Source organism: Cydia splendana, chromosome 7, assembly GCF_910591565.1.
Source record: "Cydia splendana chromosome 7, ilCydSple1.2, whole genome shotgun sequence".
NCBI lineage: Eukaryota > Metazoa > Arthropoda > Insecta > Lepidoptera > Tortricidae > Cydia > Cydia splendana.
Window position 1 is genome coordinate 22,645,428 of NC_085966.1, and position 14,907 is coordinate 22,660,334.

Here is a 14,907-nt window from a genome sequence, read left to right on the forward strand (position 1 = left end):
CGCCACAAGCTGCCCCCGCGGGGTTATTATTATTATTATTTGGAGCCTTACGTGTCCCATTGCTGGGCAAAGGCCTCCCCCGAATTTCTCCATAGATCTCTTTCCGATCTCTCTGGCCACTCCTTAAAAAAGGAGTCTAGTTCATCCCGCCATCGCCGGCGGGGTCTGCCAACTCCCCAATTTGAGTTTTCGGGCTCCCACTCTGTAGTGATTTTGCCCCACAACTCATTAACTCCTCAGATCTAATTAAATAAATAAAACAATCTTTTTTCTTCCTTTTATATTTATACCATTTAATAATTATGTAAAGTAACGTTATGCTTATTATATTTATCCCAAGTCATCGTTATGACAATTTACTTTATGCGCATTAATATTATGCGTACTCAGTTATGCGGAATAGTGTTATGCGATTTAATATTTATACGTAAAACATGTTATGCCAATTTGAAATAGGAGTATTACCTTATGCGAATTAATATAGACCCCTCAATTTAACTTTGTTCCAAATTTCATCTAAATCGGTTTAGCGGTTGAAGCGTGAAGAGGTAACAGGTAGACAGACCGACATACTGACTTACTTTATGTTTATTTTATTAACAGGAACAGGGACTAGCAGGAATAATAGGGATAATATAAAATAGGCATAATGTTTATTTAAGTAAAAGTAATTTATTTTTAATGATAATGTTAACGTACAGTCTAATAGTATCCTAACCTAATGAAATGTATCCACTTCTCTATACAGCTACTATGTAGTATTAGCTAAATTTACATTCAAGCTATTTTTACATTCTAACTAAGAATTATCGTAAATATCTCAATTTACAAATTACTAGATTCATAAAGATTCGTTGAATTCCTTGGATTTTCTTCTTTATTTGGAGTTTCTTCTTTATTTGAGTCCTCACGTTTGGAAGTGCAGAACAATCTAAGGACAAAAGATTTATTATTGAATAATTTGTCTACTGTGTCATTCGTAATTTTCTTTTTATCATTTCTCTGCGTTTTTGCCACGGTTTGCAGCGAGCCGCGCGCTTGAGGAGTAGCAATACAACCTAATCCTAATAAATGGTGTAGGCAGTTTTACTAAAACAACTGCCGTCATGTGTTAAATAATTCCCTTCCTTTCCATTTCAGCAAATTATTTTTGTTTAATTTTTTTTTATCAAAATTCTACATCTACCATTGTTTTATTTTCCTGATATCAATTTCGTTGGAATTGCGATTTTAATATTTTAAAAACTACAATGTTCTAGGTACAAAGAAAGAATTTAAGAAAGCATGAAAGTTGGATAGGTAAATAAAAATTTAAAACCAACTCATAAAGTAAAAGATTCCGTATGAAATACGCACAAGCGCTGTTTTAACATTTGACTAAATCAATTTGAATAATATTTACTTGATAGAGAAGTAGTAAAAGATCTCAGCGAGCGTGAGGAAGGAGAATCCTAGGAAGAGTCCAAGAGTACCGCCGATATCGGCCAGAAACTGCGACAGCCCCACCAGTTCCGACCGCTGCATGGCTACGAAGCGAGGCCGTCTGTAGTAAATTCTAATTTCAGTGAACCTGCAAAGGTAACATTTCACTGGTAAAAAAATTACGCATATATTATTAAACAAAAAGGAAAAAAAATTAAAGAAAACGACCTCGACGAGAAGAAGACGAGAGAGAAGATTGAGAAGAGAGAGACATTGTTGTAAATGTTTATGGGGAACGTGGCATTAAGGAACCAGATTTAAAGAGCCCCTTGCATTATGTCGGTAGTTTTTGTTTGAATAAATCCAGGCAACTATGGATTTTATTAAATAAATAATTTACTACTAATCTCTGAAGACTCCGGTTTGCTTACCCACCTTCCTTACCCACCGGAGGACTTACAGGCCAATTTGAACGTACTAAAACTGACATAAAAATGATATCTAAATGATGTCATTTACTTAATGTGCATTTTGAACGTACCTACTTGTCCGTACATATATTGGCGCGAGCAAGACACAATATAACTAAATGACATTAAGATATCATTCTGATGCTTGACTGTCTACGTTCGAATTGGCCTCTTAACCTTGCGTTCTTTATTATATATTATATGACATCTATTTCAGTATGAACGGAAAAAGTAAAATTGCTATTTTCAACCATGGCTCCTCATTACTTCAATAACATTTTATACGTTAGGTCATTTTTTTTCAAACTTTTTCATTATGGATATAAGTATAGTTTAGTTTGAACGTCTATTGTTTAACATGATATGTTATGACTATTGACTGTTGCCAAGTGTATTATTTAAGTATGAACTAACTCATTTTCAGTTTGGGTCTCATTATCAATGCTAATAGACTTATTGTCAGCAGTTTTAACATTAGTTTTATCATCCGCAGTTACAGTTTCAGTTGTAGATTCAATATCAGCACCGTTTGCCGAAGTTTCATACGTGTCTTCATCTTTATTATAGTTATTATCATAATAATCGTCAAGTTCTTTTTCTACTTTGTCAAAATCCTTCACTTTCTTGAAATATTCTGTAAGATCAAGTTTAGTAATGACAATATCCGCATCGTAATTAACATCTCTGCAAGAGGGTAGGCAAAAACATTCGTTGGTTGTGCTTTCATTCACATCTTCTTCTGTGGCATATTGATCTGTAACGGTGAAATATTTTTAAGTAAGTAAGTAAGTAAACACTTTATTGTACAACAAGAAAAGAATATTGGTTACATCAGATAAAACTTATATGTAAGTATAGTACAAAGGCGAACTTATCCCTGCGAGGGATCTCTTCCAGTTAACCTAGGTTTAGGTAGGTAAATGAGTAATTAAAAGCTATACTTTATAACACATATATGCATAAGAAAAACAACGACACTGTAAAACAGTCATATATATTGTTACGCTATTTCAAAATAACTGATAATTATTCATAGATTTGAATTACTTACCTAAAGCTTTATCTATGCAATCATATTTATCTGCTTTACATATAGGCGTGCTGGTATTACCTACAAAGGATAAAAACATATTTAGCTCAGGAAACTGTAAAAACTAATCAGATAGGTACAACATTATTATTGTTAGTGCAATTATTGCACTAACAATAAAATAGTGGCTAATCATATTCATAAAAACCAATCTGAGTAGGTTCCCTTTTTTTCTAAAGTAAATAGAGTTAGACCAAGAAAAGTATGCAATGATTTTGATAGCACGCGCAGTGCTAGTGTTATTTTAAACGTCTATGAAATTGTGACATAAATATGTAACACCTCTACTGCGTATGCTATCAAAATCGCTGCAGACTTTTCTTGGTCTAACTCTAAGAGGAAAGTGGACGAGCGCGCGCGATCGCTTCTACATACAAACATAGTTCCCATTTTCCTCTCTAGATATATTATTAACATTTTAGAAAATATTGTTACATAAATATATTTTTTGCTTCTAACTCTTACAATAATACCAAAATATTAAAAAAAAGTCAAACGAAGGGGCATATGTACAGTTACGTAAGTACATCAATTTATCTAAAGTATAATTTTCAAAATGTTAATAATCAGAGAGGAAAATATGGTCTACGTTAGAATGGAGGAGTGGTATTCTACTGTATTAGCCTAGGTATTAAAAGTACTATTACTATTATTCTTACGTGGCATGTAGAAGCTGACGCATCCACAGATCTTAACGGTGTAGTTAGTGAGGCATTCCAGCTGGCAGTTTGAAGAAGTATATTTTTGAAAAAACTGTAGATATCGCTCATTTGGGAAGTAACATTGACGGCTGCAAAAATATAAATAATAATAAATTATTCACCAAACTAAATAAGTAAGCAAATAGCTTTTTTGCGATAGGAACGCCTGTTGTCTGCCTCTTTCTTTCATTCTAGACAAACTTTAGTTCGCCTGTGTACTAATGAACTAATGACAAATGTTATTCTTCCTGTTTTGTTTTGAATTTTGGAGAATAAAGTGATTAACTACTACTACTATTTTAGGTATCCGAATTCGGGATTTCAGCTAGGTCATTGATTCAAATGTGTAACGACGGAAAGATTTTGGCTTTGTGTATGCAATTGTTAGCCAAATAACATTGAGACAAAAAACACAACACTTCCCTGCTTCATCTCTTCATCCTGGTTAGACAATCAAATTAAAATTTCTTTCCTACCTAGCTATTGGAACATACAACATAAAAAACAGAACCGTGTGTTGAAGAAACTAATCTAAATAAAATTAACATGCACCCTGTCAGAAAACAAAGTGGAAAGATTTACACTTCCGGAGAATAATGAGCAAGTTCGTCAGCGGTGTCCAGGATGTCAAGTTTGATCGCAAAGGAGGTTGTCTTCCCGGGCTGCGCTGCATAGTTGTGGAGCGAGGCCTGTGGCAGATCGGCTGGGTGGTGGAAGTATACCTAAACAAATAATTCAGTATTAGACAGGACTAATATTCATAAATGTTTGGAAATTGATATTTCTAAAAGTGTTAAAAAGACTTTGAAACCAGGCATAGCTATTCAGCGTGGGAATGTAGCCAGCCTTATGGGCACCCCTCTGCAGGAGACAAATCTGGGGGACCTAAGATAGGTGGGTAAGTTTTATATATTTATTTAGTTTATACTTAATTTTAATAAAACATCGTTTATAAGTTTAGTTATTGAATGAACTTAAGAAAACTTACTTTCTAATTTTAAGTACCTACAAAATTATGAAGGATTTCCTTAAGGTAAAGGGGATAAAAGATAATATACTTACGCACCTGTTGTACGTTTGTCAGTTCGTCTTAAACTGCCATAATTATGTTGCGCTATTTAGCTTGGTTTATGCTGCCTATATTATTATGCCGTAACTTACCATGTAGCCGGGTCGAGTATTTCTATCGCATGCAAAATCTCGATCTTTAATTTCTTTTAATGATATGAAGAGGTCTTCTACAGCACCGTTTGCCTAAAACGAAAACTAGAAGATTATTGTATTCAACATAGGACTTAACTTCCTTATTGACTTCCTTTTTAAGCTCTTCACTATGTCTTAACTCTCTTGGATGTGAGATAGTGATAGGAGTTCTTTTCTTATTAGTGCTAAAGCAATATTAACATATGATATTATTGATATTATATGCATTACATATCATAAATGTCATAATCGATGACTCACGCTGGAACGGTCTGGGTCCGGGCCAAGGCGTCCGACACTTCAGTTGTATATTCAAAGCATCAAGTGATCACCGATCACCCGTCATAGAAAACGAAATGTGGGAAGCCTCGGCCCGAACTCTGACCGTTTCTAAGGCGAATTCTAGTGGAATTAACGTTATTCTGAGTAAAAGTATATAAAATTGAAATATGAAAACTAAAATACCCGGCCACGTCTTGGAAATACGTCTTTGGTGGAACTATTGTAGTTCCTCTCCAATGACCAACCTTTTTGAGCGGTAGACGCGTTCAAGTAGTAGCGCTTTTGGTGTAAGCTGCAACAAATTAATAATGCAGTGCAGCATTATAACACTTAATTTAAAAACTGTCAGCTTTCTGGCGCAACGTATTAGAATCGGAATACAGCGGGGAAATGCTGCCAGCATCCTCGGCACCATGCCAAAGGGGCCTCATTTTCTAGATGTATTTTAGTTTTTTAGTTTTATTTTATAGACAAGTTCGTTTTTAATATGACAAATGTTTTGTTATTCCTTTAATAAAAGCCATCTATTTAACTTTAGAAATCACAAAAACATTTCTAATTTTCGTTTATCATAATCTTTACCTATTTCTGCGAAATATGTCATTAGTAGCCAAAGTATTGAAAGTGTAACAGATTCCGTCTGCGGTCAAAACTGGGCGAAATTTATTAATACAGTCAACCTCATTACGCCACCAGCATTCCTCGAAAATGTCTTCACGTTTGGGCACCACCTGTAACACCAAGGTATTATAAATTATAAATAAATAGGCTACTTTGTCACAGAAAGTTCATTTACCACGATGTGTTTAGATTCTCGCAATTTGTTGTAAATTATGTTTTATTTTTCTTATCTGTGTGATTTATCTATGGCAACATTTTAAAACCTTTAGTTTTGCTCTTGAGTTACCACTACTTCTTGGAAATACTAACAATTCGAAAAATTTATACTTTCATCAAAAAAATTTCGTCAATTAATTTAAACATAAATTATACCGAAAAGGTAAGGAATACAAAGAAGCAAGTAAATTTTTTATTAATCTTATTTTAAAGGATAGGTAGGTAGGTTGAAATAGCAGAAATGTTTTATTCGATAATACTATTTGACATCCATACTAACACTTTAAATAAATGTAGCCACGTCAAATTAAGCCGAATTTGGGCAAACTGCGGAAATAATTCGTGTAGTTTTAGAAATTGGTACAGATATACCTTGTGGTATCCAGATAAACATACTAAAACTCCTCGAGGGTAGAGGGTGTGCTGAAGGTACCCTTTTTCATATTTTTGCTCATATCCTGAATATCTGTACGAATACCATTATAATTACTTCGGACAAAAGTTTAAGCATAAAATTTTCTACAAATTTGGTTATGTTTATTTTTACTCTGTGATCAATAGTTTAGGAGCTACAGGCTGTTAAAGTTAAATAAGAGATAAAAAACAGACGGTTTAAGAAAACGTCGTTTTTTCGGTATTGTTCATCATAAATAAAAAAAATAGTTTAGAATAAGCAAGCTAAGCGACCTGCTGATATAATATAAAAAAAATGGCCAAGTGCATGTCGGGCCATGCTCGGTGTAGGGTTCCGTAGTTACCCATCCGTCAAAATAAACTATTTGCAAAAACTCAAAAACTGGTAGAACTAGGTTCACTTTCATTGAAAGTCTTTACTAAGTTTTACTTTCAAGATTTTTTTAAAATTTTTTGGACTCATGGTTCAAATGTTAGGGGAACTAAAGTGGAAAACACAACTTTTTTTCTTTCAGATCGATTATTTAAAAAATTATTAAGTTGATCAAAAATGGTCCTTTAAGACCCTCATTCGTTTTTAATGACCTATCCAACGACACCCCACACTATATGGTAGTGGCACACTGGGCATGGCCCGACATGCTCTTGGCCGTTTTTTAGGGTTCCGTACCCAAAAGGTAAAACGGGACCCTATTACTAAGACTTCGCTGTCCGTCCGTCCGTCCGTCCGTCCGTCCGTCTGTCTGTCACCAGGCTGTATCTCACGAACCGTGATAGCTAGACAGTTGAAATTTTCACAGATGATGTATTTCTGTTGCCGCTATAACAACAAATACTAAAAACAGAATAAAATAAAGATTTAAATGGGGCTCCCATACAACAAACGTGATTTTTGACCAAAGTTAAGCAACGTCGGGCGTGGTCAGTACTTGGATGGGTGACCGTTTTTTTTTTGCATTTTTTTTCCGTTTTTTTTTTATTATGGTACGGAACCCTTCGTGCGCGAGTCCGACTCGCACTTGCCCGGTTTTTTTATATTATATCAGCAGGTCGCTTGCTTATTCTAAACTATTTTTTTTATTTATGATGAACCGAAAAAACGACGTTTTCTTAAACCGTCTATTTTTAGGGTTCCGTACCCAAAGGGTAAAACGGGACCCTATTATTAGGGTTCCGTACCAAAAGGGTAAAAAGGGACCCTATTACTATGACTTCGCTGTCCGTCCGTCCGTCCGTCCGTCCGTCTGTCACCAGGCTGTATCTCGTGATCTGTGATAGCTAGACAGCTGAAATTTTCACAGATGATGTATTTCTGTTGCCGCTATAACAACAAATACTAAAAACAGAATAAAATAAAGATTTAAGTGGGGCTCCCATATAACAAACGAGATTTTTTACCGAAGTTAAGCAACGTCGGGCGGGGTCAGTACTTGGATGGGTGGCCGTTTTTAGGGTTCCGTACCCAAAGGGTAAAACGGGACCCTATTACTAAGACTTCGCTGTCCGTCCGTCCGTCCGTCCGTCCGTCCGTCTGTCACCAGGCTGTATCTCACGAACCGTGATAGCTAGACAGTTGAAATTTTCACAGATGATGTATTTCTGTTGCCGCTATAACAACAAATACTAAAAACAGAATAAAATAAAGATTTAAATGGGGCTCCCATACAACAAACGTGATTTTTGACCAAAGTTAAGCAACGTCGGGAGTGGTCAGTACTTGGATGGGTGACCGTTTTTATAGATAATGGTACGGAACCCTTCGTGTGCGAGTCTGACTCGCACTTGCCCGGTTTTCTAATTTGCTTAGGCTAATGCTAAAGTACCTAACTGTTTATACAAAATAAAACTTACCTCGTAGAATATATTGAGTTCAATTGTTTGGTTTACTAATTTGTCATCAACTCCCGGAGTAATGTCGTCACCGTTGTCACAAAGTACAATTGCGGAATGCAATTGTTTGAGGTTTTCAGTAGAGTTATCTGATGAATAATAGCTGAAAATATAATTAAAACAATAATAAAATTAAAATTGTCCGGTCACACCTTTCAATAATTTGTTATCTTGAGATATTAAGTAATGCGCCATATGCAAGAAACAAATGAGCGTTCCGTAGTAGGGTGGGTCACTCGTGTATGGAGAAAAAAAAAGTATTAGTTATCCTTCGGGCACAGTTACAAAAAGTTGCGTAATAATGCCAATATACAGTATTTCAAATTATTCTGTAAAATAAAATAAAAATACGTGCAATAATTAATTACCAAATGGCACCTTTTTTTAATTGTGCCCCCTATTAAATTAAAAAAAAGTAAAAATGGCCCACCCTATTCCGTAGTATTTATGCTATGCCCTATGGGCAGGACAATAGTTAAAATAAAACAAGCCCTTGCGCTATGTATGTCACTTATTTTGAATTTAGATTTTAGATACCTACCCTTTTTGTTAGACGTCCGGTTTTCATAGAAAAGCAGAGTTTCTAGTTCATTAGTTTAGTCCTAATAGCCTCATACATATTGGATTAAATTAACGTTTAATAGTTAGAATAGAGCAGAGCATGAAGGCGATTCCATTGCAATGAGGCGTAAGGCAGGGAAACGTTATCTCTCCGAAACTGTTTACTGCCGTAATGGAAGACGCCTTCAAGCTCCTGGAATGGCAAGGACTTGGTATCAACATCAACGGCGAATACATCACTCACCTTCGGTTTGCCGACGATATCGTAGTCATGGCAAAGTCGATGGAGGAACTCAGCATGATGCTCGATGACCTCAACCGAGTTTCACAACGGGTGGGCTTGAAAATGAACATGGACAAGACGAAACTTATGTCAAATGCCAATATTGTGCCCATCCGTCTCTGTTGGGAACTCGGTACTCGAAGTTGTTGACTCGTACATCTACCTAGGACAAGTAGTCCAATTAGGTAGGTCCAACTTCGAGAAAGAGGTCAACCGCCGAATCCAACTCGGTTGGGCAGCGTTCGGGAAACTACGTAATGTCTTTTCGTCCGACATACCTCAGTGCCTCAAGACGAAAGTCTTTAATCAATGTGTGTTACCAGTGATGACTTACGGCTCCGAAACGTGGTCTTTCACTATCGGCCTCATCTCAAAACTCAAAGTCGCTCAACGAGCTATGGAGAGGGCTATGCTCGGAGTTTCTATGCGTGATCGAATCAGAAATGAGGATATCCGTAGACAAAGTCACCGACATAGCCCACCGGATTAGCAAGCTGAAGTGGCAATGGGCAGGCCATATTGCACGCAGAGAAGATGGCCGATGGGGTCGAAAAGTGCTCGAGTGGAGACCACGGACTAGCAAGCGCAGCGTAGGACGTCCACCCACAAGATGGACAGACGACCTTGGTAAGGCCGCCGGAAGTCGCTGGATGCGGGTCGGTTCCAACCGGTACGAATGGAGGTCCAAGGGGGAGGCCTATGTTCAGCAGTGGACGTCTTATGGCTGAGATGATGATGAAGTTAGAATAGAATAGAAATCATTTATTCAGACAACACATCAATACAAACACCCTACACCCTGACTGTTCGTCCCTCTGCGTGCGTCTCATGACACTTCATACCTACACAATTACACACATCATATAGGGCATCATATGGGAACTGCACGCCGATTGCACGTCAACTGCAACGTCGGGTCCATACAAGTTGCAGTCCGTCTGTACTGGTCCTCACTTAAACTCTGTCCTGATAATAATATAAGTACGCTTTTTTTGTTTTCAATAATAATAAAAAATTATGTTAATATCACTAATCAGTACTACGAGACTCTCATTTATCAATGCATAGTGCTCACGTCTCCTGAATCAACCTATATACCTGACTCCACGCCCTCTGCATACAAAGTTATGGGCAGGTGTGGTGCCAACGTATTTGCAGTTGAATATACCTATACTCTACTCGTACAGTCAGCAGCAGAAGTTGCTAAGCGGGCGAGGTGTTCAAAATTACCTTGACACGCTCATATTCTCTTAACAATAAAGTCGCATCATGATGATTTTGAACACCTGGCCCGCTTAGCAACTTCTGCTGCTGACTGTACATTACTTACTATTGATATGAATAGTTGTATCTTTTCTGACTGATCCTTGCTTCTGGACATATTGTGACCGCGGGGAAAGGGTACTGAAAACAATAACAGTGATTATATACCGACCGCTTAAATGAGTCCTGGCCTGCGCGGTACGGGGGCGACGGGGTAGGACGACTAAGGGTGGCGGGGAAGGTGCGGGCGGCAGGCATACGGCGCCCGTACCTTCCCCGCCGCCCTAAGTCGTCATACCCCGTCGCCCCCGTACCGCGCAGACGAGGACTCATTTAAACGGTCGGACTATAAAAAACTGTTTTAATTGGCGTCGTAATTCTATATAGTTAAGATGCAATAATGCATACAAGAATTGTTGTCAGGGAGCTTAATAAATCGGTAAATTATAGAACTTTTTTTACCTTATCAGAGCTCAATAGCGGCCTTGAAGACGGCGCTGTCACTGTCAATTTAATTAATAAAATAAGTGACGGATTGAACTGTCTCCGTTAAATGTTCACGACAGTAATGCTGCTACAAATGTCACACAATGTAAGCCAGGAAATTGACACTATTGACAGTGACAGCGCCCGAGTCAGTCAATTCGTATTGTCAAAGGCCGCAGCATGCAGTACTGTCGCAACAGTATGTAGCTTCCGTTGCCATCCGAATGTCACCTTAAACTCTTTAAAGGTACTTACCATTCGGATTCAGACTACACTAGCGTTAATAATAGCTAGGCCTTTGTCATCTGTGTCAGATGTTTTAAGCAGCATCCTGGTTACGATACTTGCATTCGTGGCTGTAAAGCCCTATACGAGAGAGGATCCCTCGGCCACACAGGCAGCACACCAGCGTTACTGCTGCAGTATTTCAGCACGACATTTTCGCAGCATGAGCATCGATTTTCACACGCAAGGTCAATATTGTGAAGACCGACATATAACATGTATTACTTAGAGTCATAGGGCAAGTATACGCTCAGTATTTGTATACGTACGTCGCTTAGACACAGTCAGTAAGGAAGAGCTTCACTTCTTCTACTCTACTGACCTTTCGTAATGTGGAGTAGGTATGTATATACATACGTGAGATTTAAAAGCGTCGAAGAGCTTCTTAGGTTTAGCTTTACCTTCAGGTTTACCTACCTCGTTCACGGGTATTAAGCGTTCTTTCAAGGTTACTGCGACTCCATTAGTATCATACTTCACATACGACCTATAAACCATGAACACACACAGAGCTGCGCTGAGGATGAACGTAGAGGTCCAGAATATTCTGAAATGAATAATAATTAAATAAATAAATTGTAGGTAATCAAAATATAAAGTGCGTACAGAGTGAAAATGCTTTCAATGGATGGGATGGTATTGTTTCTCGTAGACATAAAAGAAAGCAACTAAAATTGTAAAAACTTGTCTTAGTTTTTAGGCCACCGAGGAGAGCGCTGGTAGTCTAGCGGCTAGAGCGTGCGACTTTCAATCCGAAGAGTGCGAGTTCAAATCCCGGCTCGTACTAATGAGTTTACCCGAATTTATATACTTACCACATACTTAAGATATTTTTAACATATAATATTTACCAGTCGCTTAATTAGGTGAAGGAAAATATCGTATGGAAACCTTACTAATCCCAATAAGGCCCTAGTTTCGGCTCTCGATTCGAAGGTCAGAAGGTAAGTTACCAAAATGTTTATGCTATTCTCTTAGCGCCACTTGTATCATCCCACTAACCCGGGGTTAACCGGTTAAATCGTTAATCTAGTGTTAAATTGTATTGGTAACCATGGCAACTACAGGTTTTACCAGTAAACCCCGGGTTAGTGTATGGTGTGAAGTGCCCCTAAACAATTTTATTACATAGGTACCTCTCCAGAATAGTAAATCCTTTTCCTGCAATGTATCTTATGCCATTTAGTGTAGTATTTTCTGCAAAATCGTGGAAGACGTGTGCCATAAAATTATGGCACAATCCGTTTCTAACCTTTATCCTTTCTGGATCCATAGAATTATCTTTACTAATCTGCTGCATCCTAAAAAAATAGGCCAGACAGGTTGTCAAAACATTTTGCAAACAAAAACCATCTGCATAAGAAGACATGTACTAAAATTACTTTTATATCACAGATAATCCAGTAACTTTGTCGAATTTTGTAACCTGACTCTTTTGCGTCAAATCCGGTAGTTCTGATTTTTTGCAGACTTATTTATGATGTTGGCCCAATGAATAATACAAGTTTGTAACTTCGAGCGCCGAACGCAACTTTGTCAAATATCGAAATACCCGCGAAAAATTCGGGTTTCTTTTAGATTTGGGCGATTATAACCCTAAAGGACTAGTTTTTGATAGTGCCTTCTCAGGGAGTTTTTAAAGTGGACTAGATTGGCTACAGTACGAGACTAGAATTGTCTCTGTACATTTAATAGTTTCCGAGATAAAGCCTTTCAAAGTTTATAATTTTTTCGAACTTGTATTCGTAGGCTAAATAACTGCAGTGAGTATGCACTTTTGTCTCAGGCGATGCCGCTTGGCACAATTGTTTCTAAGGTCAAATAAAGCTGATTTGAGCCGGTAGACACGAGATCGTACCGTGCCTATCTCCCAAAAAAAGGGGGGAAATGGTCGGCTCCCCAGGTGCAATCTATGCTATATTTCTTCCTGCTCTTAGCAACTAGGGCAAGTTATATATCATTTTCATATAATTTAAGGACGAGCACATTATATTCATACTTTTAAAACGCCAAGTTAAGTGTTTTTTAGGGTTCCGTACCCAAAGGGTAAAAACGGGACCCTATTACTAAGACTCCGCTGTCCGTCCGTCCGTCCGTCCGTCCGTCCGTCCGTCCGTCCGTCTGTCACCAGGCTGTATCTCATGAACCGTGATAGCTAGGCAGTTAAATTTTTTACAGATGATGTATTTTTGTTGCCGCTATAACATCAAACACTAAAAAGTACGGAACCCTCGGTGGGCGCGTCCGACTCGCACTTGTCCGGTTTGTTTTTTTACAGTTTTGACTTTGGTCATAATTACATTACATTAATTACATTAATTACATTAATTACATTAATTACATTAATTACATTAATTACATTAATTACATTAATTACATTAATTACATTAATTACATTAATTACATAATTACATTAATTAATTATTAATTAATTAATTAATTAATACTCAATCCGCTACATATTTTTCCGAAAAAATGTGTGACTGCCTGCTTTGAAGTGATACTTTATAGAATAAGGAATCCCTAAATTATATGAAAATTATATATTACTTGCCCTAGTTGCTAAGAGCAGGAAGAAATATAGCATAGATTTGACCTGGTGGGCACGGTACGATCTCAAGCTACCTGGCCAAATCAGCTTTGTATGACCTTAGGAACAATCGTGCCAAGCTACATCGCCTGAGACAAAAGTGCATACTTACTGCACTTACTTACCCTACGGATAAAATTTTTAAAAGGTTTTATTTCGGAAACTACTAGATGTACAGAGACAATTCTAGTCTCGTATTGTATCAAATTTAGTCCACTTTAAAAACGTCCTGAGAAGGCACTATCAAAAACTAGTCTTTTAGGGTTATAATCGCCCAAATCTAAAAGAAAACCGAAATTTTCGCGGGTTTTTCGATATTTGACACAGTTGCGTTCGGCGCTCGAAGTCACAAACTTGTATTATTCATTTGGCCAACATCATAAACACGTCTGCAAAAAATCAGAACTACCGGATTTTACGCAAATGCGAAATGTATAAAATTACTGTATTAAGACTGTAATAGTAAGACAAAGGAAACAAATATATACAATTTAAAAAAATAAATGAGCAATACGACTGTACTACTTTAAGGTTTTACGGTAACTATTAATTCAGTTAATATCCTAATGTTTTTCACTTACCGTATTAGTGGACTAGAACTGTAATTACTTCTATTATTAACTACTGTCACGCAAAACCGATGGCGTTAATTAATTCGGGTCATCCTTTCACTTTTAGACATGCGTCAAATAATTTTAACTTCTACAAGAATAAAAATGTAGGTACCAAAACTTTGACACGAGCTTATAATCACCACAACAGTTTTCGTATAAAGTTTATACAATACTGATTGAGACAAGTCCTTAGTAATAATCGCAGCCTTAGAATTATTTTGAGGCTCATCGTAGCATTCATAAGCTTTGATGGCTTCTAAAATTAAAACAAAACCGGTCAAATACGAGGCGAACGCGCGGCTCAAGGTCAACATACATTCTAAAACAGAGTATTAATTTTTTCAACGAGAATCGTCAGTGAATCCTGTTAAAAGGTGTAGAAGGGGTCAATAGCAAAAACCAGATGTACCTAATGAAAATAAACGGTGTTTTGCGCACAAGTCGCTTACACTTTGCAACAATAATCACCCCTATAATGGACGTGACATCAATAAAGAGACGTTGTACCGGTAAACC

General features: G+C 37.3%; 1 protein-coding gene across 1 annotated transcript; it reads right to left on the reverse strand.

Annotated features, from left to right (window-relative positions):
• Positions 1-825: 825 nt before the first annotated feature.
• Positions 826-12,525, reverse strand: LOC134792319 (pickpocket protein 28-like). Its single transcript, XM_063763588.1, has 13 exons — positions 12,324-12,525; positions 11,605-11,734; positions 10,484-10,557; positions 8,271-8,412; positions 5,751-5,899; positions 5,352-5,460; positions 4,845-4,937; positions 4,266-4,405; positions 3,642-3,772; positions 2,944-3,003; positions 2,307-2,646; positions 1,403-1,570; positions 826-931 (listed from the first exon to the last, which is right to left on the reverse strand). Exons 1-13 carry the CDS (start codon positions 12,485-12,487, stop codon positions 826-828), a joined length of 1,806 nt encoding a protein of 601 aa, XP_063619658.1. The 5' UTR covers positions 12,488-12,525.
• Positions 12,526-14,907: the final 2,382 nt, after the last annotated feature.